Source organism: Salvelinus alpinus, chromosome 32 (genome assembly GCF_045679555.1).
Source record: "Salvelinus alpinus chromosome 32, SLU_Salpinus.1, whole genome shotgun sequence".
NCBI lineage: Eukaryota > Metazoa > Chordata > Actinopteri > Salmoniformes > Salmonidae > Salvelinus > Salvelinus alpinus.
The window spans coordinates 1,793,747-1,814,357 of record NC_092117.1 but is presented as its reverse complement, the minus strand read 5'-3'; the positions used below and the strand labels follow the sequence as shown (position 1 = coordinate 1,814,357).

At 42.1% G+C, this 20,611-nt stretch overlaps 1 protein-coding gene across 2 annotated transcripts in view; it reads left to right on the top strand.

Moving 5' to 3' along the window:
- Positions 1-20,611, top strand: part of cdh23 (cadherin-related 23) — a 727,760-nt gene that overhangs the window by 53,946 nt on the left and 653,203 nt on the right. For both annotated transcript variants that reach the window (XM_071379722.1, XM_071379721.1), the window contains exon 3: positions 16,116-16,190. In XM_071379722.1, the coding sequence (XP_071235823.1) occupies positions 16,116-16,190 (75 nt within the window). The remainder of the gene's footprint in view (positions 1-16,115; positions 16,191-20,611) is intronic.

Below are 20,611 nucleotides of genomic sequence, written 5' to 3'. Positions count from 1 at the left end.
TGAATGGGGGAGTGCTCAGCCATCCTTTTCCTGTAGTCCACGATCATTTCCTTTGTCTTGATCACGTTGAGGGAGAGGTTGTTGTCCTGACTCCACACTCCCAGGTCTCTGACCTCCTCCCTATAGGCGCTGTCTCATCATTGTCGTTGATGAGGCCTATCACCGTTGTGTCATCGGCAAACTTAATGATGGTGTTGGAGTCGTGCCTGGCCACACAGTCGTGGGTGAACAGGGAGTTCAGGAGGGGACTAAGCATGCACCCCTGATTGGCCCCTTCACTTCCGGCGCCGGCAGAGATGGCCGCCTCGCTTCGCGTTCCTAGGAAACTATGCAGTATTTAGTTTTTTAGGTCAAGATGATATCTATGAGGGTGCCGTGTTTTACGGATTTAGGGTTGTACCTGGTAGGTTCCAGGTTATTACATACAGTCGGGAGGAACTATTGGATATAAGAGCAACGTCAACTCACCAACATTACGACCAGGAATACGACTTTCCCGAAGCGGCTCCTCTGTTTTGCCCACCACCCAGGACAATGGATCGGATCCCAGCCGGCGAACTAAAACAATGACGCCGTAAAAAGGGCAAACGAAGCGGTCTTCTGGTCAGGCTCCGGAGACGGGCACACCGCTCCCGAGCATACTACTCGCCAATGTCCAGTCTCTTGACAACAAGGTAGATGAAATCCGAGCAAGAGTTGCATTCCAGAGAGACATAAGAGACTGTAACGTTCTTTGCTTCACGGAAACATGGCTCATTCGAGACACGCTATCGGAGTTGGTACAGCCAGCTGGTTTCTTCACACGTCGCGCCGACAGAAACAAGCATCTTTCTGGTAAGAAGAAGGGCGGGGGGAAATGCCTTATGATTAATGCAACCGCTGTGTCAGATTTCAAAAAAACTTTACGGAAAAAGCACACCATGCTATATGCTATCTGAGTACGGCGCTCAGAGCCCAAATAAGCCATGAAGATATCCGCCATGTTGTGGAGTCAACTGATGATCTTCATCAGAATGCACTCCCAGGAATCCCAGTTCCACAATAAATGTTTGATTTGTTCCATAAAGTCCATCATTTATGTCCAAATACCTCCTCTTTGTTCGCGTGTTCAGTACACAATCCAAACTCACGGGCAAGTCCATGCGAGAAAGTTCAGACGAAAAGTCATATTACAGTTCGTAGAAACATGTCAAACGAAGTATAGAATCAATTTTTAGGATGTTTTTAACGTAAATCTTCAATAATGTTCCAACCGGAGAATTCCTTTGTCTTCAGAAATGCAATGGAACGTAAGCTAACTCTCACGTGAACGCGCATGGTCAGCTCATGGCACTCTGCCAGAGCCCTGTCTCAAAGAGCCCTCCTTCCCCCCTCCTTCACAGTAAAAGCATCACACAAGGTTCTAAAGACTGTTGACATCTAGTGGAAGCCTTAGGAAGTGCAATATGACCAATATCCCACTGTATATTCGATAGGCCAAGAGTTGAAAATCTACAAACTTCAGATTTCCCACTTCCTGGTTGGGTTTTTCTCAGGTCTGCCATATGAGTTCTGTTATACTCACAGACATCATTCAAACAGTTTCAGAAACTTCAGAGTGTTTTCTATTCAAATCTACTAATAATGTGCATATATTAGCAACTGGGACTGAGTAGCAGGCAGTTTACTCTGGGCTTCCCCCTATCCCAAACAAGTTAGCAAGGCTAATCTGAAAACAAGACTCCCTAAATTCTATCAGCATATCGATTGTGCAACCAGGGCTGGTAAAAAACCCTGGATCATTGTTATTCTTACTTCCGCGACGCATATAAGGCCCTCCCCCGCCCTCCTTTCGGAAAGCTGACCACGACTCCATTTTGTTGCTTCCAGCCTATAGACAGAAACTAAAACAGGAAGCTCTCGCGCTCAGGTCTGTTCAACACTGGTCCGACCAATCTGATTCCACACTTCAAGATTGCTTCGATCACGTGGACTGGGATATGTTCCGCATAGCGGCGAACAACATTGCCGAATACGCTGATTCGGTGAGCGAGTTTATTAGCAAGTGCATCGGTGATGTTGTACCCACAGCGTTTATTAAAACATTCCCCAACCAGAAACCGTGGATTGATGGCAGCATTCGCGCGAAACTGAAAGCGCGAACCACTGCTTTTAATCAGGGCAAGGTGACCGGAAACTTGACCGAATACAAACAATGTAGCCATTCCCTCCGCAAGGCAATCAAACAAGCTAAGCGTCAGTATAGAGACAAAGTAGAGTCACAATTCAACGGCTCAGACATGAGAGGTATGTGGCAGGGTCTACAGTCAATCACGGATTACAAAAAGAAAATCAGCCCCGTCGCAGACCAGGATTTCTTGCTCCCAGACAGACTAAACAACTTCTTTGCTCGCTTTGAGGACAATACAGTGCCACTGACACGGCCCGTTACCAAAACATGCGGACTCTCCTTCACTGCAGCCAACGTGAGTAAAACATTTAAACGTGTTAACCCTCGCAAGGCTGCAGGCCCAGACGGCATCCCCAGCCGCGTCCTCAGAGCATGTGCAGACCAGCTGTCTGGTGTGTTTACGGACATATTCAATCAATCCTTGTCCCAGTCTGCTGTTCCCACATGCTTCAAGAGGGCCGCCATTGTTCCTGTTCCCAAGAAAGCTAAGGTAACTGAGCTAAATGACTACCGCCCCGTAGCACTCACTTCCGTCATCATGAAGTGCTTTGAGAGACTAGTCAAGGACCATATCACCTCCACCCTACCTGACACCCTAGACCCACTCCAATTTGCTTACCGCCCCAATAGGTCCACAGACGACGCAATCGCAACCACACTGCACACTGCTCTAACCCATCTGGACAAGAGGAATACCTATGTGAGAATGTTCATCGACTACAGCTCAGCATTTAACACCATTATACCCTCCAAACTCGTCATCAAGCTCGAGACCCTGGGTCTCGACCCCGCCCTGTGCAACTGGGTACTGGACTTCCTGACTGGCCGTCCCCAGGTGGTGAGGGTAGGTAACAACATCTCCACCCCGCTGATCCTCAACACTGGGGCCCCACAAGGGTGCGTTCTGAGCCCTCTCCTGTACTCCCTGTTCACCCATGACTACGTGGCCATGCACGCCTCCAACTCAATCATCAAGTTTGCAGACGACACTACAGTGGTAGACTTGATTACCAACAACGACGAGACGGCCTACAGGTGAGGGCCCTCGGAGTGTGGTGTCAGGAAAATAACCTCACACTCAACGTCAACAAAACAAAGGAGATGATCGTGGACTTCAGGAAACAGCAAAGGGAGCACCCCCCTATCCACATCGACGGGACAGTAGTGGAGAGGGTAGTAAGTTTTAACCTTTCTGACCACCCATCCCAGATCCGGGATAAGTGTCATCAGCAATGCTGAATAGCATAGCGTAGCATAGCCCCACAGATAAATAATATTACTAGAAAATATTAATATTCATGAAATAACAAGTGCAATATTGCAAAACACAGCTTAGCCTTTTGTTAATCCACCTGTCGTCTCAGATTTTGAAATTATGCTTTACAGCGAAAGCAATACAAGCGTTTGTGTAAGTTTATCGATCGCTCGACAAAACAATAAGTACACTTAGCATCAGGTAACTTGGTCACGACAATCAGAAAAGCAATCAAATTAATCGTTTACCTTTGATGATCTTCGGATGTTTTCACTCACGAGACTCCCAGTTAGACAACAAATGTTCCTTTTGTTCCATAAAGATATTTTTATATCCAAATGCCTCCTTGGCCTAACTTGGTCACGACAATCAGAAAAGCAATCAAATTAATCGTTTACCTTTGATGATCTTCGGATGTTTTCACTCACGAGACTCCCAGTTAGACAACAAATGTTCCTTTTGTTCCATAAAGATATTGTTATATCCAAATGCCTCCGTTAGTTTGGTGCGTTATGCCCAGGAATCCACCGGAAAGAGCGGTTACGACAACGCAGACAAAAATTCCAAATTATATCCATAATGTCCACAGAAACATGTCCATCCTCAGGGTGTTTTTCAAATATCTATTCGATAATATATCAACCGGGACAGTTGGCTTTTCACTAGGACCGGGAGTAACAATGGCCGCCTTTCTCTTTTGCGCACAACTCACTCTGAGAGCCCCCACCTATCCACTTACGCAATGTGGTCGTTCACGCTCATTCTTCAAAATAAAAGCCTGAAACTATGTCTCAAGGCTGTTGACACCTTAGGGAAGCCATAGAAAAGGGAGTCTGGTTGATATCCCTTTAAATGGGCAATAGGGATGCATAGGAACAGAGAGGTTTCAAAAACAGGGGCACTTCCTGATTGGATTTTCCTCAGGTTTTAGCCTGCAATATCAGTTCTGTTTAACTCACAGACAAAATTTTGACAGTTTTGGAAACTTCAGAGTGTTTTCTATCCTACTCTGACAATTATATGCATATTCTAGTTTCGGGGGCTGAGAAATAAGCAGTTTGAAATGGGTACGTTTTTTAGCCAAAAACGAAAATACTGCCCCCTAGCCTTAAGAAGTTTTAAGTTCCTCGGCGTACACATCACGGACAAACTGAATTGGTCCACCCACACAGACAGCGTGGTGAAGAAGGCGCAGCAGCGCCTCTTCAACCTCAGGAGGCTGAAGAAATTCGTCTTGTCACCAAAAGCACTGACAAACTTTTACAGATGCACAATCAAGAGCATCCTGTCGGGCTGTATCACCGCCTGGTGCAACTGCTCCGCCCACAACCGTAAGGCTCTCCAGAGGGTAGTGAGGTCTGCACAACGCATCACCGGGGGCAAACTACCTGCCCTCCAGGACACCTACCCACCCGATGTCACAGGAAGGCCATAAAGATCATCAAGGACAACAACCACCTGAGCCACTGCCTGTTCACCTAGCTCTCATCCAGAAGGTGAGGTCAGTACAGGTGCATCAAAGCTGGGACCGAGACACTGAAAAACAGCTTCTATCTCAAGGCCATCAGACTATTAAACAGCCACCACTAACATTGCGTAGCTGCTGTCAACATACTGACTCAACTCCAGCCACTTTAATTATGTAAAAATGTATGTAAAAAATGTATCACTAGCCACTTTAAACAATGCCACTTCATATATTGTTTACATAGCCTACGTTACTCATCTTATATGTATACACTGTACTCGATACCATCTCCTGCATCTTGCCTCTGCCGTTCTGTACCATCACTCATTTATATATTTTTATGTACATATTCTTTCATTCCTTTACACTGTGTGTATAAGGTAGTTGTTGTGGAATTGTTAGGTTAGATTACTCGTTGGTTATTACTGCATTGTCGGAACTAGAAGGGTTGGAATACTTTCTGAAAGCACTGTATATCTCACGAGGTCAGGGTTTTTCAAACTCCAAATATACACTAGCTCTAATGTATCCATGATATTCAGGATCTCCTTAAAGGCTTGAGGGTGATCGTTTGTTGTGTGATTTTCTTTACAATCCATTGAGGTATTTAAAACCGTATTATAATCTCCCACCATAATAATAGATTCAGTTGTTTCTTGTGAGCTCAATAGATTATTATATACGTAGATTTTCGAATAAGTGGTGTGGATCACCCTTTTTTCGGGCATATAGATTTATTAGCCAGATCTTTTTTTGGTCCAATATCATATTTAAAAGAATCAATCTTCCTTGAGGATCTGTTTGCACAGTTTGCACAAATCGGATCAACATTTTTATTAATTACCCCTTTTGATTTTCTTTGCACATGACAAAAACCTCTATACTTCTCCCTCCCAGTCATTTTTCCACCCAACCTCATCTATATTTGTAGTGAATTTCCAGTAAACAATTGATATGATATTATTTCTCTTGTAGCCAGGTAAAAATGTATCTTCTTTTTTTATGATATGCTTAGCCATTACAATTGTAACTGGCTATACTTATTTCCCCACTTACCATAATGATACCCGAAGCTTCAGTTATACTTCCCACAACCAATGTTTGTAAACTTACCATTAAAAAGCGCCATGATGATTAAGTGTCCATATAGCAGTATCATAAGATTTGCACTGTTAAGCATACTGTAGCTGCAACTTTGAAAACTTCCAATTGTCCTAATATTCCACCCACTAAAACTCCCCCCATATCTAGGTCTGTTGACACTAAGACCATCAGACCATCTCCCTGACTCATGACGCACCTTTGCGTCCTAAGGCAAACCATTGGCCGCCAATTGGCGTAGGCCAGAGGGAAATATGGGCAGTCCCATGAAAACATAATTCAATGCTGCCACCCTTCACTAACACATTGAAAGCCCTGTAGGTCTATTGCATATCTATGAGGGTGCTTTTCAAGAGAACTAACCAAATAACATTTAAAACAGTCCGATTTTTTTAATAATAACAATAATAGATCATGGTAATAGAAATAATAACAGTACAATATTATAAAGTCATGCTCATATTTAGAAAGTCTTAGCATGTCAGCCCAGCCTGCTCAGTTCATTGCATCCAATTGTTCAAATTTTTTGGGGTAAAAATGAAGCGAAAACTACATATATATATATATATCGCAAAAACAGTTCTTTATATCCATTACATGCAAGACATACTTCATGTAGCCCTCATTATATCCAGTTTTTATCCGACAAAAAGGAAGAAGGAAAAAGGAATATCGATTCTAAGATCTGCTAACAACTGCCTGTAAAAATGAGTCTTTAGCATCACACTACCCATAAAGGAATACCTAAGTATAACTTACAATCGACCCTGACACAGCCATGGCACAATAGCCAAGAATACATGCAGTATTGACAATCCAGAGCGAGTAAACCTGTAAAACCATCTCTCTCCCCCTAGCAACCCACCCACACACATTTATTTTCTATTCAGCACTTATTGATGAAGCCGGGGACTGATGTGGTATATTCCTCAATACCATTGGATGAATCTGATGCAATCTGGTTTCCGAGCTGGTCATGGGTGCACCTCAGCCACGCCCAAGGTCCTAAACGATATCATAACCGCCAACGATAAAAGACAGTACTGTGCAGCCGTCTTCATCGACCTGGCCAAGGCTTTCGACTCTGTCGATCACTGCATTCTTATTGTTCTATCATCTCGGCTGTTTTACACCTAGGCATATATCATTTGGATCAAGAATATAAAAGGTTTCGTAAATAGCTTATATAGAATGATGAACTCGAGCCCTGAATGCTGAATGCTGACTTGCCGAGAGGCGTGGTACATCTGACCGTACACCACGGGCACGACAAAGCACCCATTTTTACTGCTCTAATTACGCCGGCAACCAGCTTACAATAGCAATAAGGCACCTCAGGGTTTTGTGGTATATTGCCAACAATCCATTTGCCGGTGTGTATCGGAACAATAATATGTCCTTTCCATTTTTAATATTGAGATGTATTTTTTAAATGTAAAAATGATGATGATACCAATTAAACATATAGGGCTACTCCAATAGACAACCTAGGCAGGTTTTTAATTCTATAATCCTTTATCCTAGCCCTACATTAGATCTATTCATATTTATAACTTTTTATCTTAAAAGCTAAACATTCCAATTCACATCCGGGGGCTACACTATATAACAGCTTTTAAGTTATAATATACCCGACCTCTAGAATTAGGCCATATCATATACAAAAATAAAAACGGTATGTCTAATGTACTACTGTGCAATCTTCAAATTAAATAAATAAACAATCAAAAAGATAAAAGGTCAGCCTTACCCATCTTCGCCTTTCCGCTAAATCAAAACCTGATTTTAAGTCCATATCATCCAAAGTTCCATATTGCCCAAATACAAAATGCATAAGTTCATCATACCCATTTTGCATTACCATAAGTCCAACCTTATTTTAAGTCCAAATAGTCCACTGTTCCATACTACATTTTTTTTTGTAAAAAACCAAATGGATCCATAATTATTCTGTGTAATGCGGTGCAAATGTGTATCGGGGACTACTTCAGCAGGAGGTAGCTATCACTCACAGCCTCGTTGGAATCTTCGAGTCCTTGAACATTTGGTTGTTTACATACAATTTATTGACAGTTAGATGAACATTCTGCTTCTCAGTTCGGAGCCTTTTGAAAGTAGGGTACAGGGCACATCGTCTCTCCACTATTTCATGGGGAATAGAGAACTGGGTGTTCATTAATAGAGAACGGGTCTTCAGTTCTCTATCCCGTTGTAACAAGGCAATTTTCATTTTGTAGTGAGTTAGCATAGCTACGATCGGACGGGGCCTTCCCTCTGCACCAAAATGGCAAGCCCTTTGAAAATAATTGTATCCACCTGTTCGTTCGTCATCTTGAGATTACGTTTCATGAACACCTTGATTTTTTCCTCCGTTTCATCCTCCTTTATTTCCATTATAACCATATTATTTTTCATACTTCTGCACTTTGGATCAAGTAATTCGACTTTCATTGTATTATTATCATACCGTAGCATCTCTGTGGTGTCTTTTAGGGAGTCCACGGTATATTTCAATATCTTATTTTCCGCTCATATCTCTTCCATCATTTTATTACTGTAATCCATTCCTGTTTTTAAGGCCTCGTCTCCCTCAAATGTTACATTTAGAATTTTAGACGGCGGTTTCCCTTCAGTTTCGCTCCCAGAGCTCGAGGAAAGGTCTTATCTTATTTGCTTTGATGTATCTGATTCTTTTTCGAGCATATCAAAATGCTGATCAATAAATAGTTAATGGTTCTCTATATTATCCAGAATGTTTGTTTCGCAGATATCAGCTAATCCTCCATTTTTAGAATTAATTCATGTGACAAGCTGAGCCTACTATGCTGCCACCTGCCACATCATTAAGCCACAAATTAAACAGAGACAGGACAAACCGTTCGATAAGGAGGAGGTATGGTAAAAAAACGAATCTCAATTAAAGGGAATGTTTCCATTTCTGTGGGAGGGGAGAGCTTGAGGGAGTGTTAGAAGGAACGAAGGAGAGGTTGATACTTAGTTCTGTATTGATGTGTTGCCTGTTTGATGGTTTGTCGGAGGGCATAGCGGGATTTCTTATAAGCGTCCAGGTTAGAGTCCCACTCCTTGAAAGCGGCAGCTCTACCCTTTAGCTCAGTGCGGATGTTGCCTGTAATCCATGGTTTCTGGTTGGGGTATGGATGTATGGTCACTGTGTGGACAACGTCATCGATGCACTTATTGATGAAGCCGGGGACTGATGTGGTATATTCCTCAATACCATTGGATGAATCTGATGCAATCTGGTTTCCGAGCTGGTCATGGGTGCACCTCAGCCACGCCCAAGGTCCTAAACGATATCATAACCGCCAACGATAAAAGACAGTACTGTGCAGCCGTCTTCATCGACCTGGCCAAGGCTTTCGACTCTGTCGATCACTGCATTCTTATTGGCAGACTCAATAGCCTTGGCTTACATTTACATTTAAGTCATTTAGCTGACGCTCTTATCCAGAGCGACTTACAAATTGGAAAGTTCATACATATTCATCCTGGTCCCCCCGTGGGGAATGAACCCACAACCCTGGCGTTGCAAGCGCCATGCTCTACCAACTGAGCCACACGGGCTTCTCAAATGACTGCCTCGCCTGGTTCACCAACTACTTCTCAGATAGAGTTCAGTGTGTCAAATCGGAGGGACTGTTGTCTGGACCTCTGGCAGTCTCTATGAGGGTGCCACAGGGTTCAATTCTCAGGCCGACTCTTTTCTCTGTATACATCAATGATGTCGCTCTTGCTGCTGGTGATTCTCTGCTCCACCTCTACGCAGATGACACCATTCTGTATACATCTGGCCCTTCTTTGGACACTGTGTTAACAAACCTCCAAACGAGCTTAAACGCCACACAACACTCCTACCGTGTCCTCCAACTACTTTTAAATGCTAGTGAAACTACGTGCATGCTCTTCAAACGATTGCTGCCCACACCCTCGCGCCCGACTAGCATCACTGCTCTGGACGGTTCTGACCTGGAATATGTGGACAACTACAAATACCTAGGTGTCTGGTTAGACTGTAGACTCTCCTTACAGACTCACATTAAGCATCTCCAATCCAAAACTACATCTAGAATCGGCTTCCTATTTCGCAACAAAGCCACTTCACTCACTCGGCCAAAAATACCCTCCTAAAACTAACTATCCTACCGATCCTTGACTTCGGCGATGTCATTTACAAAATAGCCCACAACACTCTACTCAGAAAATTGGATGCAGTCTATCACATTGCCATCCATTTTGTCACCAAAGCCCCATATACTACCGACCACTGCGACCTGTATGCTCTCGTTGGCTGGCCCTCACTACATATTCGTCGCCAAACCCACTGGCTCCAGGCCGTCTATAAGTCTTTGCTCGGTAAAACTCTGCCTTATCTCAGCTCACTGGTCACCATAGCAACACCCACCCGTAGCACGTGCTCCAGCAGGTACATTTCACTGGTCATCCCCAAAGCCAACACTTGCTTTGGCCGCCTTTCCTTCCAGTTCTCCGGTGCCAATGACTGGAACGAATTGCAAAAATCACTGAAGCTGGAGTCTTATATCCCCCTCTCTAACTTTAAGCATCAGCTGTCAGAGCAGCTTACCGATCACTGTACCTGTACACAGAACAACTAACTACCTCATCCCCATATTATTACTTACTCTCTTGCTCTTTTCTTCACCCCAGTATCTCTACTTGCACATCATCATCTGCACATCTATCACTCAAGTGTTAATGCTAAATTGTAATTATTTTGCTTCTATGGCCTATTTATTGTCTATCTCCCTACTCTTCTACATTTGCACACACTGTCATAGATTTTTCAAAAATGTTTCTATTGTGTTATTGACTGTATATTTGTTTATTTGTAACGCTATGTTGTTGTTTTTGTCGCACTGGTTTGCTTTATCTTGGCCAGGTTGCAGTTGTAAATGAGAACTTGTTCTTAACTGGCCTATCTGGTAACATAAAGGTGAAATAAAAAAATTAAAAAATTAAAAATTAAAATCCCGGAACATATTCCAGTCTATGCTAGCATAACAATCCTGTAGTTTAGCATCTGCGTCATCTGACCACTTGCGTATTATGCGAGTCACTGGTACTTCCTGCTTTAGTTTTAGCTTATAAGCAGGAATCAGGACGATATAAATATCGTCGGATTTGCCAAATGGAGAACGAGGGAGAGCTTTGTTCGCGTCTCTGTGTGTGGAGTAAAGGTGTTCTAGAGTTTTTTTCCTCTGGTTGCACATGTGACATGCTGGCATAAATTAGGTAAACGGATTTAAGTTTCCCTGCATTAAAGTCCACGGCCACTATGAGCACCACCTTTTGATGAGCATTTTCTTGTCTGCTTATGGCCTTATACAGCTTGTTGAGTGCAGTCTTAGTGCCAGCATCAGTTTGTGTTGGTAAATAGACAGCTACAAAGAATATAGATGAAAACTCTCTTGGTAAATCGTGTGGTCTAGAGCTTATCATTAGGTACTCTACCTCAGGCGAGCAAATCCTCGAGACCACTGCAATATAAGATTTCGCACACCAGCTGTTATTGACAAATAGACACAGACCACTACCGCTCGTCTTACCAGAGGTAGCTGTTTTGTTCTGCCGATGCATAGAAAACCCAGCCAACTGTATATTATCTATGTCGTCGTTCAGCCACGTCTCTATGAAAATAAGATATTTGTCACGTTCCTGACCTGTTTTATGTTATTTTTGTATGTGTTTAGTTGGTCAGGGCGTGAGTTGGGGTGGGCATTATATGTTTTGTGTTTCTTGTTTAGGTCACTTGAAATTAGCCTTATATGGTTCTCAATCAGAGACAGGTGTTTGACGTTTTCCTCTGATTGAGACGCATATATAGGTTGGCTGTTTCACACTGTTTGTTTGTGGGTGGTTGTCTTCCGTGTCAGTGTACAGTGGGGAGAACAAGTATTTGATACACTGCCGATTTTGCAGGTTTTCCTACTTACAAAGCATGTAGAGGTCTGTAATTTTTATCATAGGTACACTTCAACTATGAGAGACGGAATCTAAAACAAAAATCCAGAAAATCACGTTGTATGATTTTTAAGTAATTAATTTGCATTTTATTGCATGACATAAGTATTTGATCACCTACCAACCAGTAAGAATTCCGGCTCTCACAGACCTGTTAGTTTTTCTTTAAGAAGCCCTCCTGTTCTCCACTCATTACCTGTATTAACTGCACCTGTTTGAACTCATTACCTGTATAAAAGACACCTGTCCACACACTCAATCAAACAGACTCCAACCTCTCCACAATGGCCAAGACCAGAGAGCTGTGTAAAGACATCAGGGATAAAATTGTAGACCTGCACAAGGCTAGGATGGGCTACAGAACAATAGGCAAGCAGCTTGGTGAGAAGGCAACAACTGTTGGCGCAATTATTAGAAAATGGAAGAAGTTAAAGATGACAGTCAATCACCCTCGGTCTGGGGCTCCATGCAAGATCTCACCTCGTGGGGCATCAATGATCATGAGGAAGGTGAGGGATCAGCCCAGAACTACACGGCAGGACCTGGTCAATGACCTGAAGAGAGCTGGGACCACAGTCTCAAAGAAAACCATTAGTAACACACTACGCCGTCATGGATTAAAATCCTGCAGCGCACGCAAGGTCCCCCTGCTCAAGCCAGCGCATGTCCAGGCCTGTCTGAAGTTTGCCAATGACCATCTGGATGATCCAGAGGAGGAATGGGAGAAGGTCATGTGGTCTGATGAGACAAAAATAGAGCTTTTTGGTCTAAACTCCACTCGCCGTGTTTGGAGGAAGAAGAAGGATGAGTACAACCCCGAGAACACCATCCCAACCGTGAAGCATGGAGGTGGAAACATCATTCTTTGGGGATGCTTTTCTGCAAAGGGGACAGGACGACTGCACCGTATTGAGGGGAGGATGGATGGGGCCATGTATCGCGAGATCTTGGCCAACAACCTCCTTCCCTCAGTAAGAGCATTGAAGATGGGTCGTGGCTGGGTCTTCCAGCATGACAACGACCGGAAACACACAGCCAGGGCAACTAAGGAGTGGCTCCGTAAGAAGCATCTCAAGGTCCTGAAGTGGCCTAGCCAGTCTCCAGACCTGAACCCAATAGAAAATCTTTGGAGGGAGCTGAAAGTCCGTATTGCCCAGCGACAGCCCCGAAACCTGAAGGATCTGGAGAAGGTCTGTATGGAGGAGTGGGCCAAAATCCCTGCTGCAGTGTGTGCAAACCTGGTCAAGAACTACAGGAAACGTATGATCTCTGTAATTGCAAACAAAAGGTTTCTGTACCAAATATTAAGTTCTGCTTTTCTGATGTATCAAATACTTATGTCATGCAATAAAATGCAAATTAATTACTTAAAAATCATACAATGTGATTTTCTGGATTTTTGTTTTAGATTCCGTCTCTCACAGTTGAAGTGTACCTATGATAAAAATTACAGACCTCTACATGCTTTGTAAGTAGGAAAACCTGCAAAATCGGCAGTGTATCAAATACTTGTTCTCCCCACTGTATGTTCGCACCACACGGGACTGTTTCGTTGTCGTTAGTATATGTAGTCTGTTCCTGTTCGTGCGTTCTTCATGTTTTATGTAAGTTCTCTCGTTCAGGTCTGTCTACGTCGTTTTGTTGTTTTGTAAAATTATCAAGTGTTCTTCGTGTGTTTAGTTTCGTCTTGTTAATAAAGATATCATGTCGTCATACCTCGCTGCAAATTGGTCTTCCGATCCCTCTCTCCTCTCCTCGTCCGAGGAGGAGGAATCAGAGTTTCGTTACAATATTACAGTTTTTAATGTCCCGTTGTTAGGATTGTCTCAAACAGAGCTCATCCAGTTTATTGTCCAATGATTGCACATTGGCTAATAGGACGGATGGTAGAGGCGGGTTACCCACTCGCCGACAAATTCTCACAAGGCACCCGGATCTGCTTCCCCCCTGTATCGGCGTCTCCTCTTCATGCGAATGACAGGGATTTGGGCCTGGTCCGGTAGCAGCAGTAAGTCCCTTGTGCCTGACTCGTTAAAGAAAGAATATTCATCCAGTTTGAGTTGAGTAATCACTGTTCAAATATCCATAAGCTATTTTTGGTCATAAGAGACAGTGGCAGAAACATTGTGGACAAAATAAGTTACAAACACACAAAAAAAACACACAAAATAGCACAATTGGTTAGGAGCCCATAAAACGGCAACCATCCTCTCTGGCACCATTCTTCCACCCCTCCTCCCTCCTCTATATCTCACTCCCCTTCTCTCACCCTGTTTTCCATCTCTCTATTACTACTGCTCTCTTACTTTTACCTCCCTCTCCGTCTTCACTCCTTTCTCTCTCTCTCCCTTTATCCCCTCGCCCATCTCTCTCACACTCACACTCTCCCTCTCCATCCCCCCTATTTCTCTTTATCCCCCCCACCTCTTTCTTTCTTTCTCCAGACCAGCCAATTAGCCCAGTGACCCGGACAATTTATGTTCCCTCTCTGATTTAGCCCCCTTGAAATAATAAAATAAAGGAATCAGGAGGTCCTGGAGAGCACAGTAGCAGCCCTCCATTTATAGTACTCCCTTTTGTGTAATCTATCCATTGTGGTGGCCATAGCCTAGGAGTGCATCCCAAATGGCACCCTATTCGCTTTGTAGTGCATTCTAATAGTAATAGCGTGCCATTTGTGACACATCCTATGTAATTAAGGCTTAGTGACAGCATCCAGGTATGCATGTGTGAGCCGATCGGTTCATCCTGTTGTTGATTCATCCTCAGTTTTCTCCTATCACAGACATTAATTAAACTCTGTAACTGGTTTAACGTCACCATTGGCCTCATGTTGAAATCCTTGAGCAGTTTCCTTCGTCTTTGGCAACTGAGTTAGGAAGGACACCTGTGTCTTTTTAGTGACTGGGTGTATTTATTAATTACAAAGTATAATTAATAACTTCACCAGGCTCAAAGGGGTATTCTATTTCAAATGTTTTACCCATCTACCAATAGGTGCACTTTTTGTGAGGCATTGGAAAACCTCCCTGGTCTTTGTGGTGTAATCTGTGTTAGAAATTCATTGCTCGACTGAAGGACCTTACAGATAATTGTATGGGTGGTATACAGAGATGAGGTAGTTTTAAAATGTCAGGTAAAAAATGTTTTTATTCCAAAACATGCATCCTGTTTGCAACAATTGCAAGCATAAAGTAATACTGAAAAGAAAATTGGAAAAGCAATTAGCTTTTTTTACTGAATACAAAGTATTATGTTTGGGGCAACTCCAATAAAATACATTACTGAGTAACACTCTCTATATATTCAATCATAGTGGTGGCTGCATCATGTTATGGGTATGCTTGCAATTGTTAAGGACTGGGGCCAAATCTACACTGGAGTTGCTCACCAAGAAGACCGTGAAAAATGGTTGTCTAGCAATGATCAACAACTAATTTGATAGAGCTTGAATTATTTTTTAAATAATAATGGGCAAATGTTGCACAACCCACATTTGGAAAGCTCTTAGAGACTTATCCAGAAAGACTCACAGCTTTAATTGCTTTCAAAGGTGTTTCTACAAGGTATTGATTCAGGGTTGTGAATACTTATTTATATTAGATATTTCCGTATTTCATTTTCAATACATTTGCAAACATTTCTAAAAACATGTTTTCACTTTGTCATTGTGGGGTATTGTGTGTAGATGGTTGACCAAAAAAAATTGAATTTGAATTCAGGCTGTAACACAAGAACATTTGGAATAAGTCAAGGAATACGAATACCTATATTACTCCAGTAGTAGTGTGGGTTGGTGGTGATATCAACATCTCCCTTTTCATACTGAGCAATCAGTATGTACACAGGCACAGCTTAACATGCAGTGTCTCTGAAATATGTGAGCGCACACTCCAGTATGCTTTCATGTAAACTGCACATAGGTAGGAGTCATTCACATCATAGATGAACACACACACTCGCACATACACATGTATGTATGCCTGTAGTGTATGCCTATGCCTCCAGGCACTGAAACATTTATTCATTTACATTTCTCACACCTATATAATGATATTATAAGACCCTGTAGTGCCTAACTTAATCCCACTATCCTCCTCTCTTTCTCTCCTCTTCCAAAGCCTCCAACCAGCCTCCACGCTTCCAGAACTACTTTTTCCACTCATACCTTCTCATCTATGAGAACACACCAGTCGGTGAGTCTTTCAGTGTGTGTGTGACTATGTCTGATGTAATTTACTGTGCACATTGTGTGTCAACGTCCCAAGTCGTGGTGGAATTCAGCAGACCATCCAGTCGTCATTTGTGATTTAGAGAGATATGGAAGATCAGAGAGATATAAAACATTAGAGTCACTGGTTCAGGTGTGAATTGCTCTGCTTTAGAGAAAGAAATGGAAGGAAAATGTGTGACAAAGACTGGGAGATGAAGTGAGGAGTATCTGACGATAAAGAGAGAGAGATATAGATAGAGAGAGAGATGTTTTGTAGTTGTGAACAGAATAGCCTTCTAGGCCTGGATGCTAATGCATAGTTGACTCAAAGGTTGTAGGAACAACTTCACTATCAATTGGAGTCTTCTGTTTTTATGCCTTGTATTTCTCATATCACAGTATCAATATGGGGCAGTTTTGATATCATTGATGAGATCTATGTTTAACCCAGTAGGACTCATAGCGGCCCTCGATGGCTGTCCTTTAAATTTCTATAGCAGCCGCTATAGAATGGCATTGTTTTTCTAACAATATGTGTCAATATTGAAAAATGTACTTGCTAAGAAGCTGTTGTCGTCAACCAGAAACCATAAACAGGGTCATTTATTTAAAATGATTCAAAATGGTGGCGCCAAAGCGGCCTCAACTTTTCACTTTAGAAGAAACGGTAGCTATGTCGGTTGATCATATGGATTTGGACACATCGTTGAGCTCCGAATGGATGATGATGATGTCAAGTTGAGTGAATTAAGTAAACAGCAGATATATGTTTGGTTTTGTCGATGTTTGATGTTGTGAAAGCTCTCGGATTAGCAAGTACTGTCATGATCACTTGGTTGGTATAGGTGAGCACATCAGCGGTGAAGATCGAATGATTGCTCTCTCTGCCTCATGTTTGTTTTGTCTCCTTTTTTATAGATTTTATTTTATTTTTCAAACAACATAAACATATTGTTAGGTTCTAAGTTCTGGTATAAATCCAGCCGGACACCAAAGGAAACTCAAACTAGAAGCACATAGATCATTTCAAGACATCCATAACACGGTAATTACTCCTGCTCTGCTAATTATACAATTATAAACACATTATAACGGGCTCAAGTCAAATAGTCTTTTAACAGTCCTCCCTCTGGAAAAGTGATGTACCACACCATCTGTAAAACATAATGACTTGAGCAGAGAAGAGAAAGAAAATACATGTTAATAATTTCACACCACCCTTGATGAAAATGTATTTGGGGCAAGGACCATCCATCCGATCTGTTCTATGCGAATTGGATGTTAGATTTTCTGCTGGGCTCCGTGAAAATAGGACCCTATTGGTTTCCCTCACACGTTCCCCTAGACTTCCCCAATTGGCCTAAGATCATCAGAGACAAGTCATTCGCTCCCTCTCCTTTATCCTCATCCTCTGGTGTCATAGCAAGCTTCAGACTACGAGCCTTGAAAGTAGTTAATTGTACTGTAGCGCCCGGCAAGCCATACTTATTAATGTACTTTAACTTCTCTGGGATATGTGGGACGGTAGCGTCCCACTTGGCCAAAATCCAGAAAAAATGTAGCGCGCCAAATTCAAATATATTACTATAAAAATCAATCTTTCATGAAATCACACATGAAAGACACCAAATTAAAGCTACACATGTTGGGAATCCAGCCAACATGTCTGATTTCAAAAAGGATTTACGGGGAAGGCACACCAAACAATTATGTTAGCTCAGTACATAGCCACAAAAAAACACAGCCATTTTCCCAGCAAAAGATAGTAGTCACAAAAAGCAGAAATAGATTTTTTGATGATCTTCATCAGATGACACTCATAGGACATCATGTTACACAATACATTTATGTTTTGTTAGATAATGTGCATATTTATATCCACAAATCTCGGTTTACATTGGCGCCATGTTCAGAAATGCCTCCAAAATATCTGGAGAAATTGCAGAGAGCCACGTCAAATAACAGAAAAACTCATCATAAACTTTGATGAAAGACACATATTTTAGATAGAATTAAAGATACACTTGTTCTTAATGCAACCGCTGTACCAGATTTCAAAAAAACTTTACGTAAAAAGCACACCATGCAATAATCTGAGACGGCGCTCAAAAATAACATTTCTCCGCCATGTTGGAGTCAACAGAAATACGAAATTACATCATAAATATTCCCTTACCTTTTATGATCTTCATCAGAAAGCACTCCCAGGAATCCTAGTTCCACAATAAATCGTTGTTTTGTTCGATAATGTCCTTTACTTCTGTCTAAGTAGCTACTTTTGCTAGCATGTTTAGTGCACATGTCCAAACGCTCGCGCAGATGCAGGCGAACTCGGACGAAAACTTCAAAAAGTTATATAACAGGTCGAATAAACTGGTCAAACTAAGCAGAAAACCAATCTTCAGGATGTTGTTATCATAACTATCCAATAACGTTCCAACCGGAGAATTCCTTTGTGTCTCTAAAAGAAATGGAACGCAAGGCGATATCATGTGTAATGCGCGTGACCAGGAACTGGCATTCTGCCAGACCACTGACTGAAACACCTCCCATCCGGCTCAACATCACAGCAGAGGCTTCATTCCACGTTCTACAGACTGTTGACATCTAGTGGAAGGCGTAGCAAGTGCAAACAGATCCATATCTTACAGGGAATTGAAAAGGCGATGAGTTGAACATCCACCAGCCTCAGAATTCTCACTTCCTGTTTGGAATATTTCTCAGGTTTTGGCCTGCCATATGAGTTCTGTTATACTCACAGACATCATTCAAACAGTTTTAGAAACTTCAGAGTGTTTTTTATCCAATAGAAATAATAATATGCATATTTTAGCATCTGGGACAGAGTAGGAGGCAGTTCACTATGGGCACGCAATTCATCCAAATGTGAAAATGCCGCCCCCTATCACAAAGAAGTTAACATTAGAGCTTTGATGGCATGGTCAAACATCAAAATCCCAATAATGGCAAAAATTTCCCAAGCTGCATACTCAGTTATCCACATAATTTGTGCCTTAGTCCATTACCACGTGGTTACTACTGCTTCTCGACTCCAGTCACCACCACGACTCCAGTCACCATCATTGACATGGTGAATTTATTCACGCTGCTTGTCAAAACTCGTAAGGAATTCAATTTGAGTGACATTCACTTCCCTTATATATGTGTCATTCACCACCTGTGCCTTGATGAACACTCTACCATGGTTGCAAGGTGCTGTTAACACCTGTTCACCCGTGTCTGATTCTAACACCTGTCATGACTGTCTCTCCTTGGTGAGGATCAAAGGTGTCGGTTCAGCTAGGCCAATGGCTGACAGATCCTGGGGGTGTTGGCCTGGTTTTATGATTTAATGACAGGATTGTAAATACCTGGCAGAAACGTTCCCTTTGCAGTATTGAGAATGGAATGTCTGAGTGTTATCTTAAAAATGTAAGATAAAAAATTGGACATTGGAACATAAGTTTTGAAATCCAAAAGTTTGGAATGGTTGGTGGGGATCCAAACAATAATCCTGTCAAAAGTGTATTATTTTTTGATATCATTAAGGATGGTATAACTAAATAACATTATAACTTTAAGAGCTTTCACAATGTATAAATGTTGTATAAAATAAATGATTAAGTATAAGAATACTTTTGTGAAGATAAAATGTGATTTTAGCCTTCTAAATTAGATAATTGTTTTTCATGTAAACTTTTGCCAAGTCAGTAACCCCGCCCACGTGAGTACAGACTTTGTGTCAACATGATGGAACGCCCCCTTTTTACTCAAGCATAAATGGACTCTTAGCGATATTTACATGAGACCAAAACATTCCGGTTTACTGCCGGTGTGTAAAGTGGTCCTAGCTGTACCCTGAATAATCAACCATTGAGAGCAGTCTACGTCCAGCGTGAGCTGAATACGTTACAAATGGTTAAATCTCTACAGACCAGACAGAGTGGAGCGGTGGCTACACGGCTGGAAATGGTTAAAACTACAAGACCAGAAAATGGTAAGACCCTCTGAAACTCTCGACGAGTGAAGAGATAAAGACTACACTGGAACATTCAGTCTGCAGCTGTTTAAGTACAGGTAGTCTAGGAAACTCGACCAAAGACACAAAGAAGATCTCATCAAACAACCATTGGAACGTCTGAAGTATCCATTCTAGGAACAGTCTAAAACAAAGAAGCCTACTACAACTAAGGACATTGTGACCTCTGGTGGACAACCAGAGACTTACACAACCAGAGACGTAACATCGAACCACTTCCCATAGAGTTCAACAGAGAGATGACAAAGACATCCACACGTAAATATATACATTGCAATTATTTTTGAATGAGCGGTCGTTCGTGTGCCAAGTATTCATATTCCCATGAGCATAGCTTCCACTTGTATGTACAGTAAGCCCACTCT